At 42.7% G+C, this 13,336-nt stretch overlaps 1 protein-coding gene across 1 annotated transcript in view; it reads left to right on the top strand.

The window, feature by feature from the left end:
• Nucleotides 1–50: 50 nt before the first annotated feature.
• The window catches only part of prelid3a (PRELI domain containing 3A), a gene marked incomplete at its 5' end in the record, with an annotated part of 38,926 nt that continues 25,640 nt past the window's right edge, over nt 51–13,336 (top strand). The window contains 2 exons of the mRNA XM_084307662.1: nt 51–82; nt 12,064–12,232. Coding sequence (XP_084163788.1) covers nt 51–82; nt 12,064–12,232 — 201 coding nt within the window. The remainder of the gene's footprint in view (nt 83–12,063; nt 12,233–13,336) is intronic.

Here is a 13,336-nt window from a genome sequence, read left to right as displayed (position 1 = left end):
TTCTCTGACATGACGCCAGGTCTGCTTGGTTATAGCTCTACTGCAACACGATGAAGGTTTGGAGCACGGAGCACGTTTTCAGGTCGGTACCGGTAACAGGGGCATGTTTTCAGAATGCAGTTAGTGTCCGCTGCACGATAATAAACGGTGACGCGACGTGATAGGACCACGGCTGCTTGGCCATCTCTGAGCCATTGTCATGCAAGGTCAAGTGAGCACCCGGCGCGCTAAGTACCACAGCTGTCTTTGCATATCAACAACAGCCCAGTAATGCACCTCATGGTACCAAAGCACCTCAAAGGCGCTTAAAACAAAATTACAAACATCACAAAACAAACTGGTCAGACTACTACTTGACCTGAACCCCAGAACCCACCTCACCCCTGCCCACTTTGCCAACCTAGGATGGCTTAGAGTAGACGACAGAGTACAGCAACTTGCAATGGGCCTGGTCTACAAGATACACTATACGACCGGGGTGCCCATGTACATGTCAAAATACTTCCCAAAGGTCAGTGAATACCACAACCACTACACCAGAGGAAGCTCAACAAATCATGTTAAACCCAGATTCGGCTCAAACAAGGGACTAAACACGTTTCGCAATTATGCCACAACAATGTGGAACGCCCTACCCAAAGCTGTAAAGGAATGTGAATCCCTGCCCACATTCAAAACCGCCCTTAAAGAGCACCTACGGGAGGCTGCAATTCGAAACTGGCCACCGTAAATGCCCAAAACCCCCACCACCTCCTAATAGACAGTCTCCTCCCCACCGCATGTATATATTCCCTCCCCGCCGTATGTATATTTCCCTCCCACCCACCCACCCCCTCCTAATGTACAGTCCCCTCCCCATCATATGTATATACTCTGTCAGGATCTAGGGGTAACAGTACTGTATATTTGAATACCGCCTATGTCACAAATGTATCAGTACTAAATACCTATATGTCCCTATGCCATAAATGTCATGTATGGTGTGTATGTCATAAATGTCTATATGAATTGAAAATGGGGGACCCTGATGGAAACAAGACAAACGTCTTTCTCAGGTCTGCATCCCCTTAACAATTGTATGTATTGAGCCGTACTGTATTGTACCCATTCTGCAATCTGTTAAATAAAGTTTTCATTCATTCATTCATTCATTCAGGTGTGCTGCTCAAATAGGCTACATACTGTAACACCCCGTCCCCAGTTTGGTGTGAAACTGTGATAAATAGCGCTCTCTCTCTCTCTCTCTCTCTCTCTCTCTCTCTCTCTCTCTCTCTCTCTCTCTCTCTCTCTCTCTCTCTCTCTCTCTCTCTCTCTCTCTCTCTCTCTCTCTCTCTCTCTCTCTCTCTCTCATACACACAACGTAGTATGCACGTTCCGAGACTCGCGCGGCATTATGACATGTCATAAGTGAATTATATAGAAACAACTCACCAAAATGTACTTGCACAACTGATTTCTTTTTAATTACGAAAAGGGGGGGGGGGGCCTTCACCCCCCCGGCCCCCACCCCCGCGACCATACAACTATACGTTGCACCCTTCCGCCACTGACCACGCCCCCAAATGTGTCCCCCCCACCACTGACTACAGTATTACGGCACGGGCACACTGCTAACGAATGAATTTCACGCACGGCTCCCTCGTGGGATCGCGCGCCTGGTCAGGCACACTGGACCTACGACTTGAGCGCCGGAAGCGCACCGAGGAAGGCACATTTACATTGGGACAGCTGTAAATGCCTAGTCTATATGCGAAGTCAGTCATTTTAGAATGATGATCAGTGTGACTGTACTCCTGAAAGAGCAGCGTGGAGCCCCAGCAGCAGCAAGAGCTCTCTCTGGGGCCTTTCTCACTCACTCATTCTGTCCGTACCGGTCCGTACCGTCCTCATTCCGGGTCAGAGTGCGAACTCCCCCCCCCCCCCTCTCCCCCCTCTAGTTTGTGTACACACTCAGTCTTGGTTCGCTCCGAGTTCTGTTTACGGTTTGCTTTTTGAGCGTTTACGCTTGCCGTAGGCGATGATGTCACGCTCGAAAATGTAAACAGGAAGTGTGTTAACACGGAGACTGGAGACTGTATGCTGATATAAAAGAAACAAATAACTAATAAATATGAAGTTATATTTGAACCTCTGTTGTCAAGCCTTGTCAATATAACCCACCCCATTTTATCACGAATGGATGGTGTTGTAGAGTCCGCTTTTGAGCGTTTTGCAGGGATAACGATAACGCTAAGCTAACGGCTAACGCTAGTTATCTTAGCCTTTTACTAGTAACATTGCTGCATCGATTATATTGAATGTCATTGATCTACTGGTCGACCACGGCCGACTGGTTGGGCACCACTGGTCTAATAGAAATAAATGCATTCGAACAAGAAAGTATAGTATACAGCAATGGCTAACGCTAAGCTAACGGCTAACACTAGTTAGCTTAGCCTGTCCAGCAGACTGGATGCTGATATAAAAGAAACAAATAACCAATAAATATGAAGTTATATTTGAACCTCTGTTGTCAAGCCTTGTCAATATAACCCACCCCATTTTATCACGAATGGATGGTGTTGTAGAGTTCGCTTTTGAGCAGTATAGCATTGTGGCAAACGCTAAGCTAACGGCTAACACTAGTTAGCTTAGCCTGTTCAGCACATTATCCCATCGCTCGTGGCAATTATATTCCATGTCATTGATCTACTGGTCGACCACGGCCGACTGGTTGGGCACCACTGGTCTAATAGAAATAAATGCATTGAACAAGAAACCATTGTATAGACATAGCATGGCAAACAAAATTGCCAGGCCTAATGCGAGCCAGGGAAGTGCTGTTTGTAACGTGGCTTCATGTTTTCATCCACTGAGCTGTGAGGTTCCACATGCTTGTTTTTGGTTGATTCAAGCAAGCAATTCAATTCAAGCAAGAATGACAGTAACGACGTTGTGTGTGTCATGCCCCCCGCTCCCACGGCCCGATTCCGAGACCACCTAATCCAACTGTCCCAGGTTCAGCGGGGGGTAAAACGAATCAGTGCCGTTTCGATCCCAAAAGGGGTGAGTGAGAAAGGCCCCTAACTCTCTCCCTCTCTCTCTCCCCCCCCCTCTCTCTCTCTCTCTCTCTCTCTCTCTCTCTCTCTCTCTCTCTCTCTTTTTTTTTGAACTTTCTTTTATTTTGTGTCATATTGAACATCACATTGCATTAATCATACAGTATAATATACTTGATTCACATAGTCAATGACATTTGTTACTCAGGCTCTTCCCTCTTATTCAATTTGTTTAAGGTATTCAGCGTAATCAAAATAAGCTGTATAATCCGAGTACGCCTCTTAAACAACCCAGTGGGGAGGGATTTTTACAATATTTTTTTTTATGATTTTTTGTAGGATAAGAAACGAAAAAATAAATAGAAAAATAAATTTAGCAAAAGGAAAAAAATATATACTTTAACAGAAAAAAAAGAACAACAAAAAAAGAAAAGAAAAAAAAGAGAGAGGGCGTCAGGCTCATGCTAATGTATCTCCAGGTACAAGGTTACAAGTGACCATCTCTGCATAAACATATCTTTTTTCAGTTGCAATTGTGCAGTCATTTCTTCCATTGTATACATCTGTCTCAGTCTCTTGGTCCATTGTTTGATTGTCGGTGGTTGATTTTGTAGCCATGCCATAGTTATCATTTTCCTTGCTATTAACAGTATCACTCTCAAGATATATAACGTATCTCCATAGTATGTGCCTTTCGGTATACATCCCAAGATATAGTACGATGGATTCAGAGGTAAGTCAAGATCTAGAATGGTTTTAATCTCATTTTTGATATTCATCCAAAATGTCTGCACCCTTGGACAGTCCCAGAAAATATGTGTATGATCTCCGATCATTCCACATCCTCTCCAACATAGTGGTGAGGACCCACCAGCAAATCCGGAGAGAACTTGAGGAGTCCTAAAGTACCTGACCTTGACCTTCCAGTCAAACTCCTTCCACATTGGGCTATTTGTGATTTTATGATTGCTTGAATGGCTGTCCTCCCATTCTTCATTTTCTATGATCACATTAGCTTCCAACTCCCATTTTTCTTTAATATAGGTGGTGTCTCCTGGATCGTCTAGTTGTAACATGTTGTAAATATTGGATATCTGCTTTCTTTCCATCAAGTTTTTTTCTATTGTGTTTATAAAGTACCGCTCCACATTTGTTGGTGGTCTCTTAATTGCTTCCCACTCACTGTGAGTCATTACATAGTGTCTTATTTGAAAGTATCTAAACATGTCTTTCGAAGGTAGATCAAAACATTGCTGTAGCTGTGCAAACGATTTAAAACAGTCTCCTTCCATTAATTGATTGATAGTAACCAGGCCCAAATCCGCCCATTTTTTAAAACCCCCATCCTCCATAGCTGGCCGGAATTCTGTATTGTCTGCTATTGGCATGGCCCTAGATATTGATCGTGGACCTCCCCCCTTTTTCCTTACACTTTCCCATACCTTTAATGTATTTGTAATCCATTTGTTACCAATCTTAATTTTTTTCCAGTATGCTTTCCCCAGGAATATTATGGATCTGAGAGGGGTCTTTGGAATTGAGTTTTGCTCAATCTGTACCCATCCTGAGTCTAGGTCCTTTTGTATCCAATGCACAAGTATGCGTAATTGAGCTGCCCAGTAGTAGTTTCTTAGGTTTGGTAGACCAAGACCACCCTTGTTCTTTGGCAAACATAGTGTTTTAAGCCTTACTCTAGGTTTTTTCCTCTGCCAGATAAATTTGGATAGGAGTTTATCTAACCTTTTAAAGGTAGTGGCAGGTATTGGTATAGGTAGAGACTGGAAGAGAAAAATAAGTCTAGGTAGCACATTCATTCGAATTGATTCTATTCTTCCCACTAGGGAGAGAGGTAAAATGTCCCATCTGGCCATGTCTGATTTGATTTGTACAATCAACTTTTCGTAGTTTGCTTGATATAACTGATTGCTGCTGGGAGTCAAAATGATTCCTAAATACCTGAATCCGTCTCTAGCCCAATGGAAGGGTGCTATACTATTCAGATGTATTGGCCATGTTCCCACTATCATCATGGCTTCTGATTTGGTCTCATTTATCTTATAACCCGACAGTTCGCCGTAATTTCTTAAATCCATCATTATGTTTGGAATTGATTCTAAAGGGTTTTTGATATAAAGTAAAATGTCATCAGCAAATAGCGAGATCTTGTGTGTAATGCCTTTTTGGTCATCTATTCCCTGTATCTGAGGGTTTGATCTAATCATCTCCGCTAGTGGCTCTATGCCAATCGCGAATAGTAATGGAGACAAAACGTCTCCTTGGCGTGTCCCTCTCTGTATGTCAAAGAAGTGAGAGTAGTGACCATTCACCCTTACTCTAGACTTAGGATTTTTATATAAACATTTTATCCATTCTATAAATGTGTTATTGAATCCCATACCTTTCAATGTTAGTTCAAGGTACAGCCAATCAACTCTATCAAATGCCTTCTCGGCATCTAAGCCGAGAAGCATTGATGGTTCTTTTCGAAATCCAGCCACTGTTTGCAGATTTAAAGTTCTTCTGATGTTGTTAGCACCCTGTCGACCAGTGATAAAGCCAGTCTGGTCTGGGTGTATCAGTTTTGTTATATGTTTCTGTATTCTTTTTTTAAGTATAGATGTCAATATCTTGAAATCGTTGCAAAGGAGACTTATGGGCCTATAGGAACTACATCTTGTGGGGTCTTTACCTTCTTTATGTATTACCGAGACAATAGCTTCTGACCAGCTTCCTGGTGGATCTCTCTCAGATAGGGCATAGTTATAAACTACACTTAATACTGGTGTTAATTGTTCAGTGAAATGTTTATAAAATTCATTTGAAAACCCATCTGTACCTGGTGATTTATTGTTCTTAAGCATCTGAATAGTTTCCCCTATCTCCTTCTCCGTAATAGGGGAGGTTAGCTCATCCGCCTCATCTGGGGATAGTTTAGAAAGTTTAAGGTTATCTAAGAAGTTGTTGATTTTTTCTTTCTTGTTTTCCAATTGCTGTGCTTTGTAGAGGTCGGTATAGTAATCTGCAAATGCATTAGCAATTTCTTGCGTTTGCATTACTTCCATGTGTGTGCTGGGGTGTTTAATCTTTGGAACTATCCGACTTGACTGTATTTTGTGGAGCTGGAATGACAGTAGCTTGCTTGCCCTATTTCCCATCTCATAGTAATTCCTACCAGCAAATCTAAGGGCTCCTTCCGCTTTGTATGTCAACAGGTCATCTAGTTTTTGTTTGCAGGTTAGTAGAGCTTTTAAATCTTCTTCATCTCTGTTCAGTTTATGTTTCCTTTCTAGTATTTTTAACTCATTTTCTAGGTTCTGCTGTTTTTCATTTCGCTGTTTCTTTAGTGCACTTGAAATTGAGATAATTTTACCTCTCATTACAGCCTTTGCCGCGTCCCATAAAATTGATGGTGAGACATCCCCCTTATTGTTGAGATCAAAATAACTCTTCAGTTCTTCACTTATCCTCTCCCGTGTGTGAGAGTCAGACAGCATGGATACATTGAGCCTCCAATATTTAAAGATTTTATTGGTACTGAGGTTAAGTTGAAGAGTTAGAGGCCCATGATCTGAGATGGTCGCTGGTTCAATGATACATGATTCAACTTTGTCAATATCTTGCTTGGAAATACAGAAGTAATCTATCCGAGAGTAGCTACCATGGACCCCAGACCTAAAGGTAAAGTCTTTCTGCCTAGGATGGTGGAAACGCCATGCATCTATAAGTCCAAATTCTTTTATCATTGCATTCAGTGATCTAGATTTTTTTGAAATGGGTCCACAATCTACAGGCAGTTTGTCTACTTTTGGATTTAGTACACAGTTGAAATCACCGGCCATAAGGATAATTCCTTTGGCATTACCAGCCAAAAGTGAGGCTATACCTTTAAAGAAATTGGGGCAGTCTTCATTTGGTGCATATATATTTAGAAAGGTTATGATTGATCCTCCTATTGACCCCAGGACCATAACATATCTGCCCTGGTCATCTGCAATTTCCTTTTCTTTGGTGAAGTATACTGATTTGTTAAATAGAATAGCCACTCCTCTCTTTTTCCCTGTTTGACAGGACGCACTATACACCTGGCCCACCCATTCTCTCTTCAGTTTCTGGTGTTCGTTCATTGATAAGTGCGTTTCTTGAATGAATGCTATAGAGCACTGCATTTTCTTAAGTTGTCCAAAAAGTTTTTTCCTCTTTATTGGGTTGTTAAGACCATTTATATTGTAACTAATACATTTAAGGCTTGTCATAATGTCATTGTATTTCGTATGTACAACATAGATCTATCTTCCATAGTATATGAGCTTGAGGCATTTGTCAAAGAGTATACAACATAAAAAACAAAACAAAATGGTCCCCTATTCACTTGTAAGGGAAAACCTAGGGCTTCCAATTTTCCAGTAAGCCGTCTTACATAAATCACAAATGAAATAATCTCCCGATGTTCTAGAGAGGTGTAGCTTTCTCTCTCAGGGAGCATATTGCACTAAGTGCAGAGAAGTTAACCACGAACGTATAGGGTTAACCTTTGCCTGGTAACACAGGCTAAGTGTGATCCGTCTATGGCTCAGTCTCTGGCCTCAGAACCACATATAAATTAAAGTAGATTTAATATATTTAAATGTTCCCAACAGGTAATTAATACTCAGGGTAAATGATAATCATATTAGTCAGCAGCATGTCCATTATATCTTGTGTTTTACACTTATTGTAAACATTTCGTTAGTTTACTATATCTAACTGGTTTACTCATCTTTATCGTCCATGAATGATCTTAGGTCTGCGGCAGATAGTGACGTCATGGCTCCTTTCGTTCGCTGCTCACGCCCTCTTCTTTGTGTTCGCCACCTGTCCCTAGGGTGACCAGATGCAAAAAGTCCAAAAGCAGGACAACAGTAAAATTTTGGTGGGACAAAGTGGGACAGATAGATAATGTAAAAATGTTTATTAGAATAACTCGTCTTCACCAAATAGATAAAGGTTAAATCAAAATAAATACAAATTAAATACAGAATTATATCTCTCCACATTCATCTTGGCACTGGCAGCCGGCTTGTTACCACCTAACATCTGTTTTAAATATTCAAACTTTATCACTTGACAGGAATTTCTTGTGTTCGATAAATTTTTTTTGCTTCAAAAAGAGGGACATCCTCTCAATATGTGGGACGCGGTCTCAAATGGTGGGACAGTACAACCAAAAGGGGGACACCTGGTCACCCTACCTGTCCCTTGTCAGTTCTCTTTGTAGTTTCTCTCTTTCGTCGATTTGGACATGAATTCCCAGTTCTTTCAGTGTGGGAATTGCATCTACCAGAGAGTCAAACACCTTCGTTCCCGATTCTGTTGTCATCCTGAGTCGTGCCGGGTATGGGCAATTAGCGCGTATCCCTTTTTCCTTCAGCTGTTTGATGACGTGACGCACCTGACCCCTCTTCTTTTGCAGGTCTGGGGAGTAATCGTGATCAAAATAGATCCTTTTCCCTTGAAATGTGACGGTTTGTCCCCATGCGAGCTGTAGAACCTGTTCTTTGATATTGAAATCTAGAAAGCGCACAATGATAGAGCGCGGGGGTGCGCTAGACTCTCTCGGTTTGGCCATCAGTGATCTGTGCGCTCTTTCTATCTTAATCTCAGACTCAAGTTCAGGTGTTATTTTCAGGGATGTTGTCAATAGCTGCTTCACAAACTCTTTAGTATCCTTGTCCTCGCTACCTTCAGGGACTTGGTAGATCCGGATATTGTTGCGTCTGAGTCTATTTTGCAAGTCTTCACAGGTTGCTGTAATTTCTGCATCTCTTCTTACAAGGTATTTGAGCGCCCTCTGGTGTCTCATTCCACTATCATCCAGTTTCGTGATTTCTTTTTCAATTACCGTAATTCTACCTTCTGTTTTGTCAATCCATTCAGTTACTTGCGACATAGATGTTTCAAGTTTGCTCACTGAAGACTGGGTGGCATTGTGTGCTTCTTTATTCTCTCTCCTTAGATCTTTTAATTCTTTTAAAATCGCGGATTCCTCTCTCTCTGTTTCCTCGTCAGTGTCGGAAGAGCTGGTTTGACAAGCCTGTTCATCTGTGACATCTTTCTCATTTCCAGAGTCGGTTTTGGTATTTCTTTTAGCACTTCGTTTCTTCGGGCTCATCTTTAGACTTCTTACCGTTTCACTCGTTAAATGTTGCTGACAATATCTGTTTGTTGGGTCGTTTATCTCGGGGGTTCTGAGGAGCTCGAGATTCAAGCTGCTACCCGGACATCACACAACCGGAAGTGCTCTCTCTCTCTCTCTCTCTCTCTCTCTCTCTCTCTCTCTCTCTATCCCCCCCCCCCCTCTCTCTATCTCTCCCTCTCTCTCTCCCTCTCGCTCTCTCTCTCTCGCTCTCTCTCTATCCCCCCCCCCCCTCTCTCTGTCGGGACAGACAGGCAACCAGATATAGACAGATAGACAAACAAACAGACAGACAGACAGACAAACAGACAGACAGACAGACAGACAGACAGACAGAGAGACAGACAGACAGACAGACAGACAGACAGACAGACAGACAGACAGACAGACAGACAGAGAGACAGACAGACAGACAGACAGACAGACAGACAGACAGACAGACAGACAGACAGACAGACAGACAGACAGACAGATAGACAAACAAACAGACAGACAGGGCGGGGTACTAACTATAGTAATATTGTTTATTTGCATTGGGAAAGATACAGCTGCTTGAACAACATCTATTGAAAGATAGAGAGAAAACGAGAGAGAAAGAAAGGCATAGGGAGAATAAATCCGTTAACATGGGAGCGGAAGTGAAGAGGCAGCCGCCCGTCCGTCCGTCCGTGTTCATTCATCAGCAGTGTGCCCGTGCCGTTACGCCCTTGACCGGTAATAACGACGAGACGCCAGAGACAGGGCTGTGTTGTTAGAATTAAAGCTCTTATCGCTATGATGATGATGATGATAGATGATGGTGATGATGATGATGATGATGATGATGATGATGATGATGATGATGATGATGATGATCACCAGGCAATGTAATATTCCTCGTTGTCCGGACTGGCCTGTCGTTGTAGGTTGTAACGGTCACAAAATGTGTACATTATTAGAAAGAGTAGGCTGTACAACTAGGCATATATAATACTACCTGTATGTCATGTATGTCCCTATGCCATAAATGTCATTGATTGATTGATTGATTGATTGAACATTGTATAACAGATTGCAGAATGGGTACATATACAGTAGTCTACGGCTCAATACACACAATTGTTAAGGGGATGCAGACCAGAGAAAGACTTCATCTATACATTTATACATGATGTCATGTATGTCATGTATGTCATAAATGTTATGATGAATTGAAAATGGGGGACCCTGATGTAAACAAGACGAAAGTCTTTCTCAGGTCTGCATCCCCTTAACAATTGTGTGTATTGAGCCGTACTGTATTGTACCCATTCTGCAATCTGTTAATAAAGTTTTCATTCATTCATTCATTAATTCATTCATTCATTCATTCATTCATTCATTCATTCATTCATTCATTCATTCATTCATTCATTCATGTGCTGCCCTGTTTTTACACTAATCAACCTGCTGTTGTGAATACTTTCACCTTTCACTGCCATGCGACAGAAGGTTAACCCTTTACTATCACACAACCGACGGAGCTAATGATGCTAATGATGGAGCATCGCCGTCGGTTGTGTGATAGTAAAGGGCTAACCTTCTGTATTATCACAGTGAAAGGGTTAACCGGCTGCCGTGTGGCAGTGAAAGGGTTAACGTTATTATGGTAGATCCAGTATGTTATGTGTTGGGACCCAAATGGGTTGAGCCTGGGCCTGTTACTTCTGGGTCCGATAGACCTGCTGCAACCAGCGCTCTGGTGCCCACGCTCTCTCAGAGGTCATGAAAAGGTCAAGCGCCTTTAATGTACACCCGCATAAAATATCATCATGACGTCATCACATACCATAATATCATATAGGCTATCATTTAATAGCTTATTAGGTTGTTATGAGTAAGCTAAAGCCACAATTGATGTAAACTTAAGTCCAGCCTGACTTACGCTAACTTGTGAATAAGTGTGATATATTTATTTGGAAAACAATGTTTGTAAACCTTCATATTATAGGCTATAATCAAAAAATACCAGCAGAAAGAGATTGGTATAAAATATTAGATTAAAATTAGGGATGCTCGATATTGGCTTTTTTACCGATACCGATATACCGATATTGTCCAACTATTCATTTCCGATACCGATATCAACCGATACCGATATATGCAGGGTTTCCCCCCGCAAAAAACGGAATAATTTCAGGTAATTAACATTACATATCTCTTGTTGTGGAATTAACACAACATTACATTATGCATACTTTTGACAATAAATAAAATCAGAATTTGTTCTTACTTGCTTGCCTGGGTAAATAAAGGTTATAGAAATGTAAAAAATTTAAATTTTTTTTTTTTTTTTTTTTGGAAACCCGATACCGATATTTTCCGATATCACATTTTAATGGCAATATCGGCCGATAATATCGGTAGGCCGATAATATTGGACATCCCTAATTAAAATGTATTGTCATCATGCAGCGCAAGTACAGTACAAAGAAAATAAGTTTGGCATCCAACCAGAGTGCAAATGTGACAGTAAAGTGCAATAGTGATATACAATGTACAGGTGATTAAACTGGGTATAAAATATATAAATCAGATGTATGTTATTGTGTACAGAGTGTTAGTATTAATATGTACTATTAATTAACTATGTTATAGTTAATTTCCTGAATTTCCCCAAGGGGATCAATAAAGGAATATCTTATCTTATCTAATGTATTAATGATTATGTATATGAGTAGGTTAAGTGGGAATAGCTCAATTTCATATACGCTTTAACAAAAGTAACGATACTGACTGTTTAATATGATCAAGAGATGTTTGCATAATATGTTTTTTATTATTCTTTGTTGGTCAGTATGTTTATCAAGATATTATGTCTCTGCTTGGCGTCAGTTATCCATGGGAGACGGTGATCAAGGCGGCCATGAGGAAGTACCCTAACCCCATGAGCCCCCACGTGGTGGGTGTGGACGTGTTGGACCGCGGGCTGGACGCTGAGGGCCGGCTACACAGCCACCGACTGCTGAGCACAGAGTGGGGCATCCCGGCCATCGTACGAGCGGTGAGACACTTCTTCTTTGGTCATTTAGTCGTTATGCCAATTCCCTTCCTGGTTGTTGTGCGCATTTCCCTACTGCTGCCCTACTGTCAGTCTGGGGAGGGTGTAGACTGCCACATGCTGCCCTACTGTCAGTCTGGGGAGGGTGTAGACTAACACATGCTGCCCTACTGTCAGTCTGGGGAGGGTGTAGACTACCACATGCTGCCCTACTGTCAGTCTGAGGAGGGTGTGTAGACTACCACATGCTGCCCTACTGTCGGTCTGGGGAGGGTGTAGACTACCACATGCTGCCCTACTGTCGGTCTGGGGAGGGTGTAGACTACCACATGCTGCCCTACTGTCGGTCTGGGGAGGGTTGCTGCTCTACTGTCAGTCTGGGGAGGGTGTAGACTACCACATGCTACCCTACTGTCTGGGGAGGGTGTAGACTACCACATGCTGCCCTACTGTCAGTCTGGGGAGGGTGTAGACTATCACATGCTGCCCTACTGTCGGTCTGGGGAGGGTGTAGACTATCACATGCTGCCCTACTGTCGGTCTGGGGAGGGTGTAGACTACCACATGCTGCCCTACTGTCAGTCTGGGGAGGGTGTAGACTACCACATGCTGCCCTACTGTCAGTCTGGGGAGGGTGTAGACTACCACATGCTGCCCTACTGTCAGTCTGGGGAGGGTGTAGACTACCACATGCTGCCCTACTGTCTGGGGAGGGTGTAGACTACCACATGCTGCCCTACTGTCAGTCTGGGGAGGGTGTAGACTATCACATGCTGCCCTACTGTCAGTCTGGGGAGGGTGTAGACTACCACATGCTGCCCTACTGTCTGTCTGGGGAGGGTGTAGACTACCACATGCTGCCCTACTGTCAGTCTGGAGAGGGTGTAGACTACCACATGCTGCCCTACTGTCGGTCTGGGGAGGGTGTAGACTACCACATGCTGCCCTACTGTCGGTCTGGGGAGGGTGTAGACTATCACATGCCACCCTACTGTCAGTCTGGGGAGGGTGTAGACTATCACATGCTGACCTACTGTCGGTCTGGGGAGGGTGTAGACTACCACATGCTGCCCTAGTGTCAGTCTGGGGAGGGTGTAGACCAGGGGT

Source organism: Notolepis coatsorum (genome assembly GCF_963971535.1).
Source record: "Notolepis coatsorum genome assembly, chromosome: 2".
NCBI lineage: Eukaryota > Metazoa > Chordata > Actinopteri > Aulopiformes > Paralepididae > Notolepis > Notolepis coatsorum.
Note: the sequence above shows the minus strand (reverse complement) of the source record. Positions and strands in the feature narration are given on the sequence as shown.